The sequence below is a fragment of the Podarcis erhardii genome (genome assembly GCF_964252035.2).
Source record: "Podarcis erhardii genome assembly, chromosome: Z".
Classification (NCBI taxonomy): domain Eukaryota; kingdom Metazoa; phylum Chordata; class Lepidosauria; order Squamata; family Lacertidae; genus Podarcis; species Podarcis erhardii.
The window spans coordinates 23,271,905-23,289,780 of record NC_138504.1 but is presented as its reverse complement, the minus strand read 5'-3'; the positions used below and the strand labels follow the sequence as shown (position 1 = coordinate 23,289,780).

Genomic DNA, 17,876 nt, shown 5'->3' with positions numbered 1-17,876 from the left:
TGCAATTAATTAAGGAGTGAAGGGAGCTACGGAAAGAATTGATGGTTTCATTTGTGAATGGAAGGATAGGAACTGCAGATCCACACACTGAGAGAGAAACAACAGAAGGATAGACCATGATTTCAAGTTTCTTAGAGTTTTCTCTGATGTGATTTTCTGTGACATTAACACACCCAACTGTTTTTCAGGTGGTCCAGGAGGAAATCCCCATCCCTTCCAGCTTTACAAAGCTCAGCTACCTGAGCAGCCGAACTTCAGGATACAAAACCTTGCTACGCATTGTGATGACACATTCTACCATCCCTCCCGGAATGACAAAAGTGCATCTTACTGTTACAATTGAAGGGCGGCTGGCTCAGAAATGGTTCCCTGCTGTCACCAACTTGGTCTATACCTTTGCTTGGAATAAGACAGATATCTACGGCCAAAAAGTCTCTGGCTTGGCAGAAGCAATGGGTATGCCTTTTAACAACAACAATTAATTAACTATTGATTTATTGCATGGACATCAGCCATTTTATTTATTATGTATGAATTCCAAGAAGCCTTTTAAATGATCATCTTTCCCTGGCTGCATCTGCAACGGAAATGTTCTTAAGTTTTTATGTTTTATATATTATTATTATTATTATTATTATTATTATTATTATTATCATTAACCTTAAATGCATTCCTCTAAGGAGCTCAAGGCAGTGTATATGGTTCTTTTGCCCATCCATTTTATCCTCACAACAATCCTGTGCGATAGGGTTAGGCTGAGAGGTAATGACTGGCTCATAGACATCCAATGTGCTTCAAGTCTCAGCAGTAGTCATTTAAAAATGTTGCTACTTAATCCAAATCAAATGGTGTGTGTCTGTTTTCCTGTTCTTGTGAGCAGATGCACAATTAAAGATGTATATTTCCTGGTTTCAGCAACACACCTTCTAAAAGCAAATTCAGGTGGTTTGTGAGTGCCTTGAATATTGGAGCCAAAATACGGCCACTGAAAATGAGAGAGGGAGGTCTTGGCATTATTACGAGAACCCTGAAGTTTGCAGACGTACAAACATAGTTGTTGAAAATAACTAACAAGACAAGCTGACCCCTCCAAACAACCTTGTAAGGACTGAGCATGTTCAAGTGCCAGGCCATGTGGAACGTCAAGGGAATGGCTGTAACTCATTCATAGTTCATCTGCTTTGCCTCTCCCAGGTACAATCCTTGGCATCTCCACCTAGGCCTGGGAATATCCCCTCTCTGATACTACATGGAACAAAACCAATGTTCCCAATGTCATTCTGAAAATAAAATGGAAAGCTCAGTGGGTGAGCGGAGTAAAATGCAGGTTACACAATCCTCAAGGAGAATATGGTTGTCTGGCAGGAACCATGGACAGGGGACTTCTGGTCTGCAAGCCTTAATTATGCCTGTCATAATTAGGTTGCTCCATCCAAACTACACCCACCTGCCTAACACATATGATGTCTGGTGAGAGGAGGGAAAGGTGGGTCTTGGATGAAAGGGCTTTGCAGGCACCACCGCTGCCCACAAGACCCTTGCATAAGGCTTCTCAAGAGTAGATAATCAGCGGATGAAAAGTAGTTGGGAAGTGCTAAGGACAGAACTTTGTGAGCACTGATGATCAGTTGGTTGTTGGTGCTTCACAGACTGTTTTGCTTGCATGATTTGATGTCAAACCACACGAGCAAATGCAGGTCACCTGTTCTCAATTGTGACATTAGGAAATTGACTGGTAGGCACTGGTAGTCTCAAACTTAGACTGCAAGGTGGGAGGTGGAATCAGAGAATTGTAGAGTTGGAAGGAGCTTTCACTGCCACATCCATTCCCTGACGCTTGTGCTAGATACACCTCAACATTTTCTTGCAGGTCTCACTTGTTTTCTCTAATAGCAAACTCAAGAGCTTTAAGCACCTAGCCATCAGGAAAGAAAACAGAGCCACCAAAAACAAGCAGTGGTTTCTGCATCCTTGAGGACCTCCTAATTTATGCAGAGATTTATAGGGTTGTAATTTTGTTTTAAAGGTTTTTAAAATGGCCTGGCAAAGATCTTTGAGCTTCCAGCCTTACAAAATGCTAACAGTAGTTGAGCTTAGAGAAAATAGGGTCTAATGGGATGTGATGATGTCATGAAAGCCTTTTAGAACTGGCTACATGGTGCCCATCAGTAAGCATAAAGGAAGCACAAATTACTCTCACTCTTAAGCATTGACACAGTTGTAATTTTGCCAAAATGTGCACTGGTGTGCACATTACATGATTCCCATTGAGAACGATATAACGTGCATAGAATATATATCTATTTGGATGCACATTATGAATCACATCCTGGCCAACGCTTCCTGTTTTCCTGCACTGCAAGTATGTCTGTTTGTGCCCTTTGGGAAACCTTTGGAAAGGTGGGGGGAGCTTGGTTCCGTTTGTTTTCTGGTTTATGAGGAAAAATCTCTGGCTGCCTAAACATTAAGGGAAGACAGGACACCAGGGAGGATGGAAGCCCTGTACTTCACTATTCTATCTTAATTCCTGCCAAGAGGAGTCTTTCCTCATCCTGTCCTGGCTTGAGTGACCATCCCCTCTTGCTCTAGAGCAGGGATGTGGAACCTCATGCCCTCCTCACCTTTGACCCTTCTTGCCTTTTGGTCTGGCCCTTGGAATTCTTCCCAAACTGCACACCCCGCTGACCCTGTTTCACACGCTGTGTGGTTTTGTCTGGCTGGGATGTGTTCTCGAGGTCTGACAAGGCCTCTTGCTTGACTGAACAGAGGATAGAGAGGGGTGCGTTGAACAGGCGAGGAGAAATCAACCTGTTGTACAATGGTAAAGTTTGCATTCCTTGTACAATACTAGTGCCTGGATGGAGACTAGAGAGGAGCAAGAATGAGTAAACATTACATCAGTTGCCCCACACTTTTTATCTCTGGCTCTAACCACCACTGTCATGTGGCCCTCAGAAAGTTGCCCAGAAGGGAATGTCAAGAAATTAAGCCTTTAGTTCCAAGGGCCTAGTCCTGCGGAACACCTTGCCAGTGGAGATTCAGCAGGCACCTTCTGTGCCAGCTTATAAATGCCTCCTGAAAACTTTTCTGTTCTGCCAGGCAATAAAGAGTAGACCCCACATAGTAGTAGTTTACTGATATTTGTTTTTAATTTCTTTTTACTTTCAACTTGTTTTAAAGTCTTTATTATTTTATTATTTTATTGTTTGATTTTATGTTTTTTATATTGTTGTAAACTGCTGTGATATATCTTTATGGTACAGTAGTGTCAGGGAACTGCCATCGGAAAGGCAGGTGGTGGAGGGGCTCTCGGAAGCTAGGAGAGACTCAGCAGCGGAGGAAGGTACCAGCAGGGGGAGAGAGGGAGATCAGAGAGAAAGTGAGTCGAAGGGATGGCTCAGGGAGTCTTCCAGCGAGAACAGTGGAGAAGTCTCAGGACCTCCTATAGGTACACCCACTCCTCGCCGGAAACTGTCGCGCAGAGAATCCAGAAGACGCGTTTCCGTTAAGGAGCTTTTATGCTGGAGTAGATTCCGGAAACGCCCACTGTCGGATTCTGCCAGCGATTAAGGGAGTCATGTTTAAGGGCTCCGCTAAGGACAGAGTTTGAGAACCATGCCCAAACTCTGAGGGACTAAGCTTTTACGCACAAGCAGCTCATCATCCCATCACAAGTAGTATATAGTACATATTTTTATAAATAAATAAAATGTGGCCTGGCCCTTGGGCTGAAAAATATTCTCCACCGTATGACATATTTAGAGTTCTTGCCCTGCTAAGGTTCAATCTGGTACCATCATTTATTTGGGAAAGTAGATTTGAGCATCTTCCATTTGATGACTGTCATGTATGCGTGTGGCATGGTAAAATTTGTGTACATTTTCTTACCTTTTCTTTAAAGTACCTCATTCATATATTTGTCAGGCGCATTTGTTTCCCAAAAGTATCATGAGTTTGCAAGGTATTGTTTTTGTTTGTTATTATGGTACAGATTTTTGTGTTTCGATGTTGCAAACTGCCCTGTGATCTTCGGGTGAAGGACAGTATAAAAATTTAATAAATAATAACAATAACAATTCCTGCTTCATGACAAAAAGTCAGGTACTATAGGATATCCATCATATACCCATCTGCCTTTCACAGCACTTCTGAAAAAGTCCAGGGTATTATCTTCCCTGCCCCCATAACTGACACCTCATCATGCTTAATCATTCTCTTTTTTATTATTCAAAAAAAGATTCATCATTAAGTTCCAGTAAAACTGATGAGTTGTGTGCAATAATTATACCATGATGCCAATATAATAGCAAATGGCATTGGAGCAGATTGAAATAGCAAATTTCATACAAAACATCCCCCCTCCCCCGCTACTCAAGTGCAATGGAGAAATCTCGACATCTTTTTTGTGTGTGTGCCTTCCAGCAAGATATATTCTTTCAAAGTGATGGATTAGAGAGAGCAAGGTGAGAGGGCAGAGGGGATAGTGGCTCCCTGAAATAAATGAAACAAGAGGTCTGCTTGCCCCAGGTATGATGGAGTGAGCCTGTGCATCCATTCCTATGCCCAACAGACAGCAGTTGTGACAGTGCTGCCTGTGGAAGCAGCATTTTTGCAGCACTGATGAATCACTGGAGGGACAGCAGGGTGAGCATCTGGGCTCAGACCAGGCATACCCTCCTGCCATCTCTCAGAGCAGTGTCACAAGAACATTGTCCCTAGGAAACAGCACTGCTGTGACAATTTCAGGGCTGATAGGAATCAATGTGGGGGGGGGGAGCCAAGCTCAGTGGCATACAGCACCTGTTTGGCATGCAAAAAGACCCAGATTTTATCATTGGCATATCTAGTTAAAAAGATTTCTGTTTTTCATTTTGTTTTCTTCCAGATTTCTGTTTAAGACCCTGGAAAGCCGCTGCTTTCATTGATTATTGCAATGTGCACTATATGGTGCTGCCCTTGAAGATGACCCAGAAACCTTAATTGGTCCAAAATGCAGCAGCTACCAGATTTCTGGCTGGAGTTTCTTTTAGATCTCGTATAATCCCTGTTTTAAAACAGCTGCAACACTTTCCAGTTCTTTCCCAAGCCTGCTGTCTCAAGTGGTGTTTGTGATCTAATTATTGATAAAGTACAGGTGAAATAAGAAATACGTGTTTTAAAAGCAAGTATATCTAAAATAATTATAGTGGCATAGGTATAACCTGGTATCTACAAGGGAGACAATCTTTCATTAAAAAGAAATGAAATGAGACTTGCTGCAGCATCATACTTGTCTGGTCCAGTGTCCTCTTCCCTACAGTAGCCAGATGCTTATGGGAAACCCACAAAAAGGGCATGGGGGCAATAGCCCTTTCCTCCAGTTGCTCCCCAGCAACCATTTTCAGAGGCAAGCCTCAGAGTCGGCTATTAGCATAATTTCTCACATTTAATATTGCCCAAAAGGCATTATGCAGAAATGCAATATTCAGGTACCTGAAAACTTCCCATACAGACTCTCTCAGGTGCTAAGATCAGTGGAGGGGGATTTCTTGATTGCTCCATCATCCTCAGAAGCTTGTGGGGGCTTGTCTGGGAGAGGGAACTTTCTCTTTGGCAGCTCCTAAGTTGTGGCACTCACCAAAGGTGTGTTTGGCACCTTATATCACCTTTGGTGAATGCTGAAGATGCACCTTTTTACCCTGGCTGTTGACACTTGAGTTGTATATTTTCCAAACCCACCTTAATTTTGGTGGTTGTTTTACGCTGTTTTTAATATTTTGTTTTAGAGTTGTAATCCACCCTGAGACCTTAGGGCAAAGAGCAGGTTAATAATAGGAAGAAGAAGAAGAAGAGGAGGAGGAGGAAGAAGAAGAAGAGGAAGAAGAAGAAGAAGAAGGACCCATTAAGGCCAGTGGCGTAGTGTGAGGGGTGCAGGGGGGGCCGGCCGCACCGGGCGCAACATCTGGGGGTTAGGGTTAGGGGGCGCAAATCCACGGGTTAGGGGGCGCAAATCCATGGGTTAGGGGGCGCAAATTACTTGCCTTGCCCCGGGTGCTGACAACCCACGCTACGCCACTGATTAAGGCATCTTCGCATCTTTCATAAATCTAGTTGATTTCAGCATTTTTATTCCTTCCTGGAATACAGTACATGCCCCTGAAAGAAGCAGAGTGCTTATTTGCAACCTGAGTGGTTCCCTCCAGGAGCAGAGAGCAATTATGTCCTTTAGTTTTCAGGAATGTGTTCTTCCTTGCACATGTGCTCCTGAATCTCTGCAGGTGCCACATTAACAGCAGATACGCAGTGGTAGTCTTGGGATCTGCGATTATTTCGGCTCCAGCAGCAGCAATTTACTCTGCATTTCTTCATGATAATGGCATAGGAAAGAATTCTGGCAAGCCGAAAGCGACTTTCTGTTACTAAGACAAGTTTTGTGGTTTCTGTTGCTCCTGTTCACTGATGAGGTTTTCAGAAGAGTTGCCTGCTGCTCCCCACCCCCCACCCCCCGGTAAGGTGGAGTGGATTTTCCCATTGCTTCCTAAGGATGTTATAAATACTGATGCCATTGTATTAGCTGCTAACTACTGCAGCCTCGATTTTCCTGGTCATTAAGAAATAGTCACACATGAGATATACCTACTAAGCTTTTTTAAGCACAGTGTATGTAAAACAAACTGCTTGTGCTGTTTATATAGGGGGTGTTATTGGGTTGTAGGCAGTGGCGTAGCGTGGGGGGTGCCAGGGGTGCCGGCCGCACCGGGCGCAACTTGGGCAGGGGCGCACTCGCACTAGCAGCTCTCTGCCCCTACTAAAATCCACTGGTTAGGGAGCCCGCGCTCGCTCGGCTTGGCGAGGAGGTCGCAGAAGGGGGAGAGCAAAGCCTTCTGCCGCTGGCAAAAAAAGGAGAGGAAGCCGGGCGGGCGGGCGGGCTGGCTGGCTCGCGGGGGTCTGGCTGCGCCTGCTGCTGCCGTTGCCGCTGCTGCCGGGCTTTGACAGCTTGGCGAAGCGGAGGGAGAGGTAATTGCGTCTCTCTTTCCACTGGCCGCCTGGGTAGTGAGCCGAGCGGAGCAGGGAGTCTGGCGAGGGGGCGGGAAGAGACTTTCCCCCCTTTTTCCCACCTCGCCTGGTCAAAAAGGAGAGCGGAGTCTCCTCAGGGTGCCCTCAGGCAGGGCAGGGCAAGGCAAGCAGAGCGAGGAGGAGAGAGAGGGGAAGGGGGGGGGGAGCAGCCAGGAAACGACGCGGTGTGGAGGGGGAATCAATTAAGGAGAGAAGCCTCGCTGCTGCTGCTGCTTGGGAGAGTAAATTACTGTACTTGCCTTGCCCCGGGTTAGGGGGCGCAAATTATTTGCCTTGCCCCGGGTTGGGGGGCGCAAATTACTTGCCTTGCCCCGGGTGCTGATAACCCACGCTACGCCGCTGGTTGTAGGGGGGTGTTATTGGGTTGCTGTTTTTATTTTGCGGTTTTATATTTTGATTTTATTCTGTGAACCGCCCTGAGACCTCCAAGTATAGGGTGGTATAATAATAATAATAATATATGCATAATATATGCTTTCCTCCACTGCACCTTTGCTGTTTATACATATTTGCTGATGTACTTCTAGAAAACCTGGATATAATTTATAGCAATGGTCTTTAGAATTCTGCTCTTTGCCTACAGAAAAGCCTATACAGTGGTACCTTGGTTTTCGAGCATCTCAGAAGCTGAACGTTTTGGTTTTCAAATGCCCAAAACCCAGAAGTAAATTCTTCCATTTTCAAATGCACCTCAGAAGTTGAATGGCTTCCGTTGCATGTTTTTCCATTTTCTCCATTGAACTTGCAGCCAGCCCTTTGTGTCTCGGTTTTCAAACGCCTTGGAAGTTGAACAGTCTTCTGGAATGGATTGTGTTTGAGAACCAAGGTACCACTGTATTTCATTGGTGGTTGGGCATGACCCATGGAGATGGAGATTCACTATTGGTTGTAGATTTTGAAGGGTGCTTGATCAAGACACCCCCCATCCCAGAGCCCATTCCCTCTGTCAGTCTACTTCAGGAATGAATTACCTCAGGTCCTTCAGGCCTGTCTGTCTGGCCCTTGGGACTGTTTCCAGACCACACAGCCCTCAGTGACATCTTCCTGGAAAGTTTTTTGCCTGCCTGGAATATATCCTTGACCTCTGATTAATTCCTCTTGCTTATTTGGAGGGAGGAGAGGAATCATAGAATCATAGAGTTGGAAGAGACCACAAGGGCCATCGAGTCCAACCCCCTGCCAAGGAGTGGGTGAATATGTGGAGAAACTACCTTATTGTACAATTAACGTTTGTTGCCCCATTAGCTTTTGCCTCTGTCCCCACCCACTGCTGGCATGTGCCCCTGGAAGTGAGTGTGGCCTATAGACTAGAAAATATTCCCCATCCTCAGTCTGCTTCCCTATTCCCATTAGCGCTCAACTGTATGTGCACATTACTGTATTTTATGCTCAAGAACCACAGCATAAATGTTACCCCAACTGAACCTGAATCACATGCCTGTCGTTTTCTAATTTATGTTGTGCATAAATGTACTTATAGAAAAGTCAACTGATCTAATTTTTTTGTACAGTATATGCATAATATTTGTACATCTGCTCCTCCTCCTCTACCACATCATTGCTACCGCCTACTTATGCCTGCTAGGCAGAGAGCCCATCAGCAAGCAGGCGGTGGTTGCATCAGCTGCTGTTTCTCCTCCTCCACCACCACCATGGCATGAGCCAGAGTGAGAGGTGGATGAACAAGCAGGGTGCAATATGAAGAGGAGCAGGGTCAAGGGGACTCTTCTTAGCAGGTGCATTGCAGTTGCCCACCCATGGCGACCTTTGATTAAGATTTTGGGATTGCTTTGAGGGAGGGATAGGAGGGAGTTGCTCCATTGTGGAGAACAGAAGTGGTGGCTGTTGCCCAGAGCAGACAATGAGCGGACAATCCGTTCTAGTTTTGTTTTGCTCAGTTCTACAAGGGCAGCAATGAGACACAGGCCACCATCACACAAATTCTTAGACTACCCTCTGCAAGTGGAATAGGGACTTTCCTAACAACAGTCAGCAACCTTAACGAACTACAGCTCCCAGAATGCTTTGGAGGAAGCCATTGATGTCTAAGGTGCTATTATAGCACTTTAAATGTATAGTGTGGATGTGACCTAAGGAAAAGGAAGCTGAAAGGTGTAATAGGACTGCCTGGTTCATGGCTGTTGCTTTTTAGTTCACTGTCAACAGCAGAATAAACCTGTGCTTGAACTTTGTCTCAGTGTCAGTCTCTTATCCTCCATTCCTGCTGCAGCCAGGCATTCTCAAACAGAAGGAAGGGTGACCATTGCTTATATTTTTGAAGACTGGAGGTGCCAAAAGGCCTCTAGTTGTCACAATTTCATTAATTAGTAAATCTAGTCCAGGTAATCATGTACCATGTCATCATGACCCTCCTAAGGTCCTGTTTTTTACAAATAGCAGATGAGATGGAACTCTCCAGTATCTGGACTGCACTGCTTTCAACTGTAGGCCAGGGGGGGCATGTGTATGTATGTATGTATTTTAATTTTTTTAAGTTCCAAAATGCTTAGAAAAAAAAGAATCTCCACACAGTATAGAGATTCAGTTATATATCAAAAATTATATTGACAAAAATACAAAAAGCAATTGAATACATAAATACATAAAACCATAATCAAAAGCAAAAGCAAAGGTAAAACCAATAGCTCATTTAAAACAAATGTAATTATATAATGTGTCTGAATGGGGCTGCTGAAACAGAAAAGTTTAAGTAGGCAGATAAAACAATATAGTGAAGGTGCCAGCGTAATGTCAATAGGCAAGGAGTTCCAGGTAATGCCACAGTAAAGGAATGACTTGCAAAGGCAGGATGAACATTGTGTGGCACTTGTAAAAGTACATGTTCCACAGATCAGAGTGACTGTGAATGTATGGGATGGGGCAATCCCTTAAGTAATATGGTTCCAAGCCAGCCAAGGCTTTGTATAACTGAATTCTCTACATAAAAAATAAATAAACCCTTGCACACGGAAAAGTAGATGGCAGGAAAAGTAATCCAAATGCAAGACTGGTTGTTGGTGACACAGGAACATCCTGCTGTCTGAAGTGCAGCTGTCCCCACATTAATTACCTTCTCTGTTGCTTATGAGTCCAGGTTTGGGGGTGGGGGCAGGGGTGGTTGGCAAAAAGCATTTTGATGGAACCCCTGCTGAATGAGTGGGACTCCTTTGTCTTGCCGTGTGGTAGCATCAGGTGGCAGTAGTCCCAGGTAGCTCCAGGGGACTGCCTTGGAAGCTGCCATTTCACCATTCAGCTTCCAACATAGCCTCACTCTGGGACATTATGGGAAATTAAAATAGCAGCTCCAAGACAATGGGAATGATGGGAATTGTAGGCTGACAACATCTGGAGGGCCATAGGTGCTCCATCACTTAAACAGTGCAGAATTAACTACTCATGATTTAATCTTACAATTACCATGGAAAATGGGAAGAAAGCCAGTCTATAATGTATTGTTCTTTATCTCTTTTCAGTGTCAGTGGGTTATGAGTATGAAACTTGTCCAAATCTGATTCTGTGGGAGAAAAGGACTGTAACACTGCAAGGATTTGAGTTGGATGCTTCAAATCTTGGAGGCTGGTCCTTGGACAAACACCACATTTTGAATACACAAAGTGGTAAGTCAGTTGGCTATGAATTAAGCAGCATGGAAAGGTTATTTCACCTCCCCTCCCTGCAAAATAGAAAATTACTAATGGTAATAACATTCCTAACTTCAGAGGGTATTATGTCTGGTCAGAAACGTCTGCTGAATCCTTCTTTGGTTTTCCAGCTCACCAGCAGAATCATAGATGTATAGAGTTGGAAGGGAACCAACTTTTCCAACCCTTTGCATAATAGATGCTATTTAGTTCAGGCATTGACTACTGCATCACTGATAGATGGCCATCCAGACTCTGATTAAATACCTACCTCCAGCAAAGGAGAGCACACCACTTCCTCCTGATATAGAGGGTTGCACTGTTGGACTTCTTAACATTCTTGTGTTCTTCTGGATACAGTTAAGGCTCTCACCGTCCTTCTAATATGCAGTACAACTAGGTAATATGTGGAATACCAACAGAGTAGCCCTATTTATCTGAAAGTCTTATTGCTGGAAGTGACTAGAAGTTTGCTGAGCCAGAATGGAAAGTTTCTGTAGGCAACTATTCCAAGGTCACAGCAGATGAAGTGAGGAAGACCTTTATGGGATAATAGAATATGTGCATCTACTATGGTCATAAATTGTTCCAAATAGAGCATCACTTTAATTACAGGGGTAATTAAGGAGGGGATTTTCCCTATTTTCTTGCAACATCACCCATCCCTACCCCCCTCTACTGATTTTATAGGCTACGGGGGAGCCATGCTTGAGATTCAGAATTGTCAGGAGATAAGGCTAGTGGATTTTATTAAGGGATTTCTCCTCAGCTTCCTCCAATAATCTGAGCACTAGTAGGATGAAGCAAAGCATGTACTCTCAAACTTCATTAGCTGAAAGGTCAAAAAATAATGTACCACTTGATCTCAGCTAAACTCTCAAGAGCAGGTTCTCATCAGAGCCACTGAATATATATATATATATAATATGGTGAGTTCAACCTTTAAAAAAAAACAAAAAAAAATCTGCGGTTCAGGCCACAATGTGACGTGTGGGGAATTGAAAGGCATGCAGATTTGAGTGACTTTTCATTCATGAACTTTTTCAAAAGTTTGCAGCTATTAATTATACTAGAGAATTTGTTCTGCTGGGATGCATTTGCTAGGGCAAGATGGTAAGAAATGTCATTCTGCACTGCAATGATAATAATAATAGCATCAGAAATACTAAGAGCTGTTCGACAGTGGAATTTGCTGCCAAGGAGTGTGGTGGAGTCTCCTTCTTTGGAGGTCTTTAAGCAGAGGCTTGACAACCATATGTCAGGAGTGCTCTGATGGTGTTTCCTGCTTGGCAGGGGGTTGGACTCGATGGCCCTTGTGGTCTCTTCCAACTCTATGATTCTATGATTCTATGATACTATAACAGGGACACAAGCCTTTCCCTCCACCCCTATTCAAACACAGTTCTCTCAGCTTCTTAGCTGCAGATTCCTGGCAGCTATGATCCCAAAAATCCTTTCCCAACATTCCCTATGATGATTATCATTCATGTATTAATGCAACTCTGTCCACACACATGCAAACCACTTTTAACTAAAATCAAGTTTAAATTCTGCTGATTCTCATGTGCAAGCTTTGGGTGGGTTCAGCTAGGTTTATTGAATTTATGTATCTTTTCCTGCTAAAAAAAAAGTTTCCAAGTACCGGTAATATACAGCCAAATAAAAAATGCAGCTACATAAACATGTTAAAAACAGACTCCACAGTGCAATCATATTATTGATTCTGCCCAATTCTTGGGAAAGTGAAACATTTTTGCCCAGTGCTAAAACAGATGACAGAGTTGGTGTCAGGCAGGCCTTCTTGGGAAGAACAATCCACAAGCAGGAGGCTGCTACAGGGAAGACCTGTTCTCTCATCACCATCCTCTGGACCTGTCTTTAAGGTTGCACTCAAAGAAGGACCCTGAATGAGAAGCCCAGGGTCTCAGCACCAGGGTCTGAGCCACAAAAGGTTTTTTAAAAGTCAAAACCAGCACTTTGAATCATGCCGAGAAACAAATCAGGCCAGAATCAGTGGTCTATACTCACTCCTCGGAGTGAATTAACAATCTATCAGTTGCATTCTATACTAGCTGTAGTTTCTGAATCATCTTCAAACTCAGCCCAATGTAAATTGTAGCAGTTGGACCTGGAGGTAATCCAAGCATGCACAACTGAAGCCAGGCTATCCCTATCCTGTTGAGCTACCAGCCAAAGCTGGTATAAGGCACTCTATGCCACTTAAAATACTTACATATAGTGGATGGAAAGGGAAATGAAGTAGGTTAAACAGACCCTGAGCTGAACTGAGCAGCCTGTGAAACACCTCAGACAGAGGCAGACTGCTATCCAAAGCACAGAGTTGAGATCTGAAGTGAATCTTGTGGTTGGTGTGCATCTATAATAGCTGTTGTTATCTGCTTATTACAAGAATCATTTGTATTTTTTTTTTTAATTAAAAAATCCATCTAGGTCAGAATCCAAATTCTAAAAGACAAGTGAATTAGTTAGTTAGTTGTGTATTTATATTCACGACTTTGGGGGGGAGGGGGACTCAAGGCAGCTTGCAGATCGGAGGTAGGAAATCACAGTTAGAAGTAGATCACAATTTATTGGCCAAATGCAAGGACAAAAATACAGTTTTGCAAAGTCATCAGATAATAGTTGAAGAAGCCTTTTAAAGAACTGTGAGTCGCTAGTGAATCAGAAAATCTTACCATTCCAATAATCACAAAGCTAACTTTTCTGTTAAGTGTTCTGGCAAGGCTAGTATATCTGTCAATATATTACAGGAAGGCTCCTCACATCCCTATTGTTGGAGCAAGTTTGTAAAAGCTTAAATTTGTGGTGAGAAGTAAAATGAATACCCTCATGCAACAATGTGGATTTTCTGTGATGTTCTGTGTGCCCAACTCGGGCTAAGTCTCAGATCAAAAAGCAGCTTTTCAGCTAAGAAATTCAACGTGATCTGGCTGCAGAGGTTCAAAATTCTCCCTTTTGGTGGGCATGATAAAAGAATTAATACCATTTTAAGGATAATCTAGTGGATCTAAGGGTTTTCTGTGCAAAGCATTGTCCAGGCAGGGCTTTAATACCAAACTACCCAAGACAGAGAAGATCAGATCTCCCAAAACATCTATTTTTAGCAGAAAGCCGCTGGATGGTGGGCACCAATATTTGATTGAAGCAGCAGTGCTGGGAGACAAGATGTTTAAACCTTTTCCCCGGCACTGTTTTCAGAATGTAAATCTCCTATTATCCCCGCTGGGGAGAAAAATACATGTTACTTTTATTGTCCCTGTATTTGGTTCCCTAGCAGGGCTAATATCAGCTTCAGGGTTGGGGGAGTGGGATTTTGATTGGGGGAACTAAATAGGGAGGGAGAGGTTCAAGGTTAAACACCACCCTTCCCTAGTCCTGCTGTTCTGACTAAAATCAGCTGCTTAATCCCCTTCCATTGTAAAATACAAAAATGGAGCTTCTGTGATACATTTGTCTTGTCTCATAGATCACATTCTGGGTTGCTGTCCTGGTCAATTAAGGTCCCTGGTTCATACGTAATGGGGGATCCTGATAATACTAGCCTGGGTCTCAACAGTAAAGTCAGCATGTGGCAGGAGTGGGGAGAGGAGGAATTAGAGGAGGAGCACGCATGCACGTCAGTGGAGGCTGGTCCATTATTATGAAAGAAGCACTGCTGCACCTACCTCAGTCTGCTTTCTAGGGGCAACACATCCTATTTCACCACTTGAGGTGAAACAGGAAGTGGCACCCTGCCCTGACTCAGGCTTCAACTACTGTTGGGCTTCTTGCCAGTCTCAGTGAGCACCAGCTACCCTGGATTCACAGCTTCAGAAAGAAGTCTGTAATGATTGCCTGAATGGACTATTATCTCCAAGGCAGACACCAGACATTTTGCTGCCTGAAATGGATCCGCAGGTGGCTCCCCTTCACGTGCAATCGAGTAAAATAATAACCATGTCCTGCAAAACTTATTTTGGCACCTGAGGCAGAAAATTTCACAAGCACCTCAACCCCTTTCCTGTCAGTAAAACTGCAATAATAGTAAATTAAATAAATAACACTTTGTTGCCATATCATGACACCCAAACTCAGCTGCCTAAGACAAACACCTTGCCCTTCCCAATGATAGGGCCGGCCCCAGTTTTATTCATGGAAAGAGTTTAGTAGCTGAGTCATTTAGAAATGGGAAGTCTCAGTGTTTTTTTCTATTAAAAAAAAAGTTTAAGGATACTCTCATTTTGACTCAAGAAAACCACCATTTTGTAGTTCGAATTGGGGAAAATAAATACAGTAAATGGACAAAAGTACAAAGATTCATAAAATGTTTAGGGGTATGCGTACCCCTGCGTCCCTCCAGAAAAAAAAGCACTGGAAAGCCTACTTTTTGAGCTGGTGTTCAGATTTCACAGATAAGGTGGCAAGGGCTGGGAATTTTTCAACTATAATTTTTAATATAATGAGATTTTTTGCATTTTCTGATGGTGTTGGATCACATGCGCCTCTTCATTACCTGCCTGAGACCTTTGAGATGGGTTAGGCTATGAATCTTAATGGAACAAGTACAATCCTTTCTAATTTGTCATTTTTTGAATTTACAGATACAGTAAAACTCTGGCTTCATCCTAGGGAATCTGTTTAGTGAAAGCATTGACTATTATTTGAGCATGTCAAAAATAACTATTTTGATTTGTGCTTTAAAGCAGAAAGGTGTTTGGGGGGTTATTGTACCTTGCTTGTCTTTATGACACACTATTAAACCAAAGCTCCTTTCTCTTATTGTTAGCCATAAACAAAATATTTGCACGTAGACGTTATTTCAAGAGAAGCAGGGTCTCTGGGGTCCTAATTATATATTGTTACTTGTGGGAGAAAGATGAAGGATTGCCTTTACATATTTAGCCATAGACAGAGGCCAACTGCTCCTGTCATTTCAGTGGATTTTAACTGCCAAGGGAGAAGACGTCTATGTGCATTAAGAATCCTGGCACATTGCCAGTTTGCTCTTCCAAATGCACCCAAAAATCCAAAGAGAAATAAAGCAAGCTTGTCCCTTGTTGTTCATAAAATATTGCTCCTTTCTTTCTTTCTTTCTTTCTTTCTTTCTTTCTTTCTTTCTTTCTATCTCTGGATTCAAGTTTAAGAACTACAGCTAGTTATCTTCAAGAGAAATCTGGGGGAGGTTTTTGTGTCTTGTTTTTCATTTATTTTCATATATATTTATAAACTGAAAAAACAGCATCCAGAATGTGGAGTTGAACATCCTATAGAACTCTGGTGTGCTTTACAAAGAATTTTAGAAGCTCTTCTCACCATTTTCAGTTAAGGCTCTTCATTTATTTGTAGTATCCTCCTTGTTCTCAAATCTCCCACAGATCAGAGCAGTCAGTTTATGAGTACTCTCAGAGACCCCAAACCTCATATTTCCTTCAAAGAGGTCCTGGTGAGCCCTTGGTTTCTAATATAGGAGGGTTAAGACATCATGGGTTTGCAGGGAAAATTTTCTTCTCCATTTCCTCCTCCCTCAAGACCTGTTCCTGAAAGGAGTTTACTTTCCTAGCTTGCTTCTGGTTGGTGTTCTTAAAGATGTTAGCCAAAATGAGGAAGTATTATTATTATTATTATTATTATTATTATTAACCTGCCCTTCACCCTAATGTCCTAGGGTAGGTAACAGCATAAAACACAATATTAAAAACAGATTAAAACACAATAATAAAAAGCAGGTCGGTCCTTAAAAATATACATGTCAATAGCCAGAAAACAGAGGTGTGTCTTCAGCATTTTCTGGAAGTTGTGTAATGAAGGTGCAAGACACACCTCTGGGGGCTGCCACTGCCCCCTTCCCCCAAAAAAGCTCTAAGGGACGAGGAAGTACCAAGAGGGTCCCCTCCACCAATCTCAGCACCCAAGAGGTTCTATAGGGAAGGAGGCAGTCTGTTCAATATTCGGGCACCCTCTTTTTAACTGCAAAAAGGTTCCCCAGACCAGTAGATAATAAAATGGTCCTTGTCCTCAGAATTTGAAAGAAAAAACACAGAATGAAAGGGAATGGGGGAGAGAAGGAAGAAAGGAAACTTTGGCACTGGCTATTAGTTACAAAAATCATTTCTTAGTTTTAAAAAATCTGGCAGGGAGAGTGGAAGCAGGCTCCTTAGAGCTGCCGCTTCTCTGGTTGACTGATGAGGCTAGATTGGTCTCTTCCTTGGAATGATGTTATTCTATGAGAGACACATTGCTCATCCTTGAAAAAACAAAATTAATACACTCCTTCTGAAATCCATCACAGTATCTTTTCACATTATTTATCAAGCTCAACATGCACTAAAATAAGCGGGTTTTTTCTTATCCTTTTGATTCAGGGCCACTTGTACCTTCTAGAGACCTTTAGAACATTTTCCAGTAGTATCTAAGGGTGAAAATAAACATATATGTGGCCTTACATTGTTTAATTACATCATGGTGCAGTTCTTAAGAAGGCATGATTCACGTTGTTGTAAAGGTTATAATGAGATGGAGAAATGTGAAGCACAGCTATTCAAAGTTTAAAGAATTTTGAGCAACAAGATCATTAGGATCTTCCAAGATTTTGCATGTGTCTCATTTTAGAAATATTTACCAGTGAAAGCTATTTTAACAAATTTTATAGGTAGGATCATATTAATATACTGCAAATAAAAAGCTTACATTGTGTTCAATGTGAACACAACTGGACAAAATACTATGCGCAATGGCATGTGCTTATTATGTGCTTGTGTTTTTAAACCAGGTATTGTCCATAAAGGAAATGGAGAGAATATATTCATCTCCCAGCAGCCCCCAGTAATCTCAACTGTCATGGGCAATGGGCACCAGAGGAGTGTTTCCTGTGCCAACTGCAATGGTCCATCTCACAGCAGTAAACTCTTTGCACCTGTCGCCTTGGCCTCTGGTACTGATGGCAGCATATACATTGGAGACTTCAATTTTGTTCGGCGGCTCCTTCCTTCAGGAAACTCTATTAGCATCCTTGAACTAAGGTAGGAAACTTCGGAGTGCTTAAAAAGAATTAATTCATATTGGAAAGCAAAGTTATAGAGAAACCACCACCACCACCCCAAAAAATGTGCTAGACTAATATCAATCAGCGGCAGACAGTGTGATGGGCAGAGGTGCATAGCTGACCTAGCTGGTGAGTTG

General features: G+C 42.8%; 1 protein-coding gene across 12 annotated transcripts in view; it reads left to right on the top strand.

Moving 5' to 3' along the window:
• Positions 1-17,876, top strand: part of TENM1 (teneurin transmembrane protein 1) — a 404,140-nt gene that overhangs the window by 292,643 nt on the left and 93,621 nt on the right. For all 12 annotated transcript variants that reach the window (XM_081847832.1, XM_081847839.1, XM_081847838.1 and 9 more), the window contains 3 exons: positions 189-456; positions 10,530-10,673; positions 17,467-17,716. In XM_081847832.1, the coding sequence (XP_081703958.1) occupies positions 189-456; positions 10,530-10,673; positions 17,467-17,716 (662 nt within the window). The remainder of the gene's footprint in view (positions 1-188; positions 457-10,529; positions 10,674-17,466; positions 17,717-17,876) is intronic.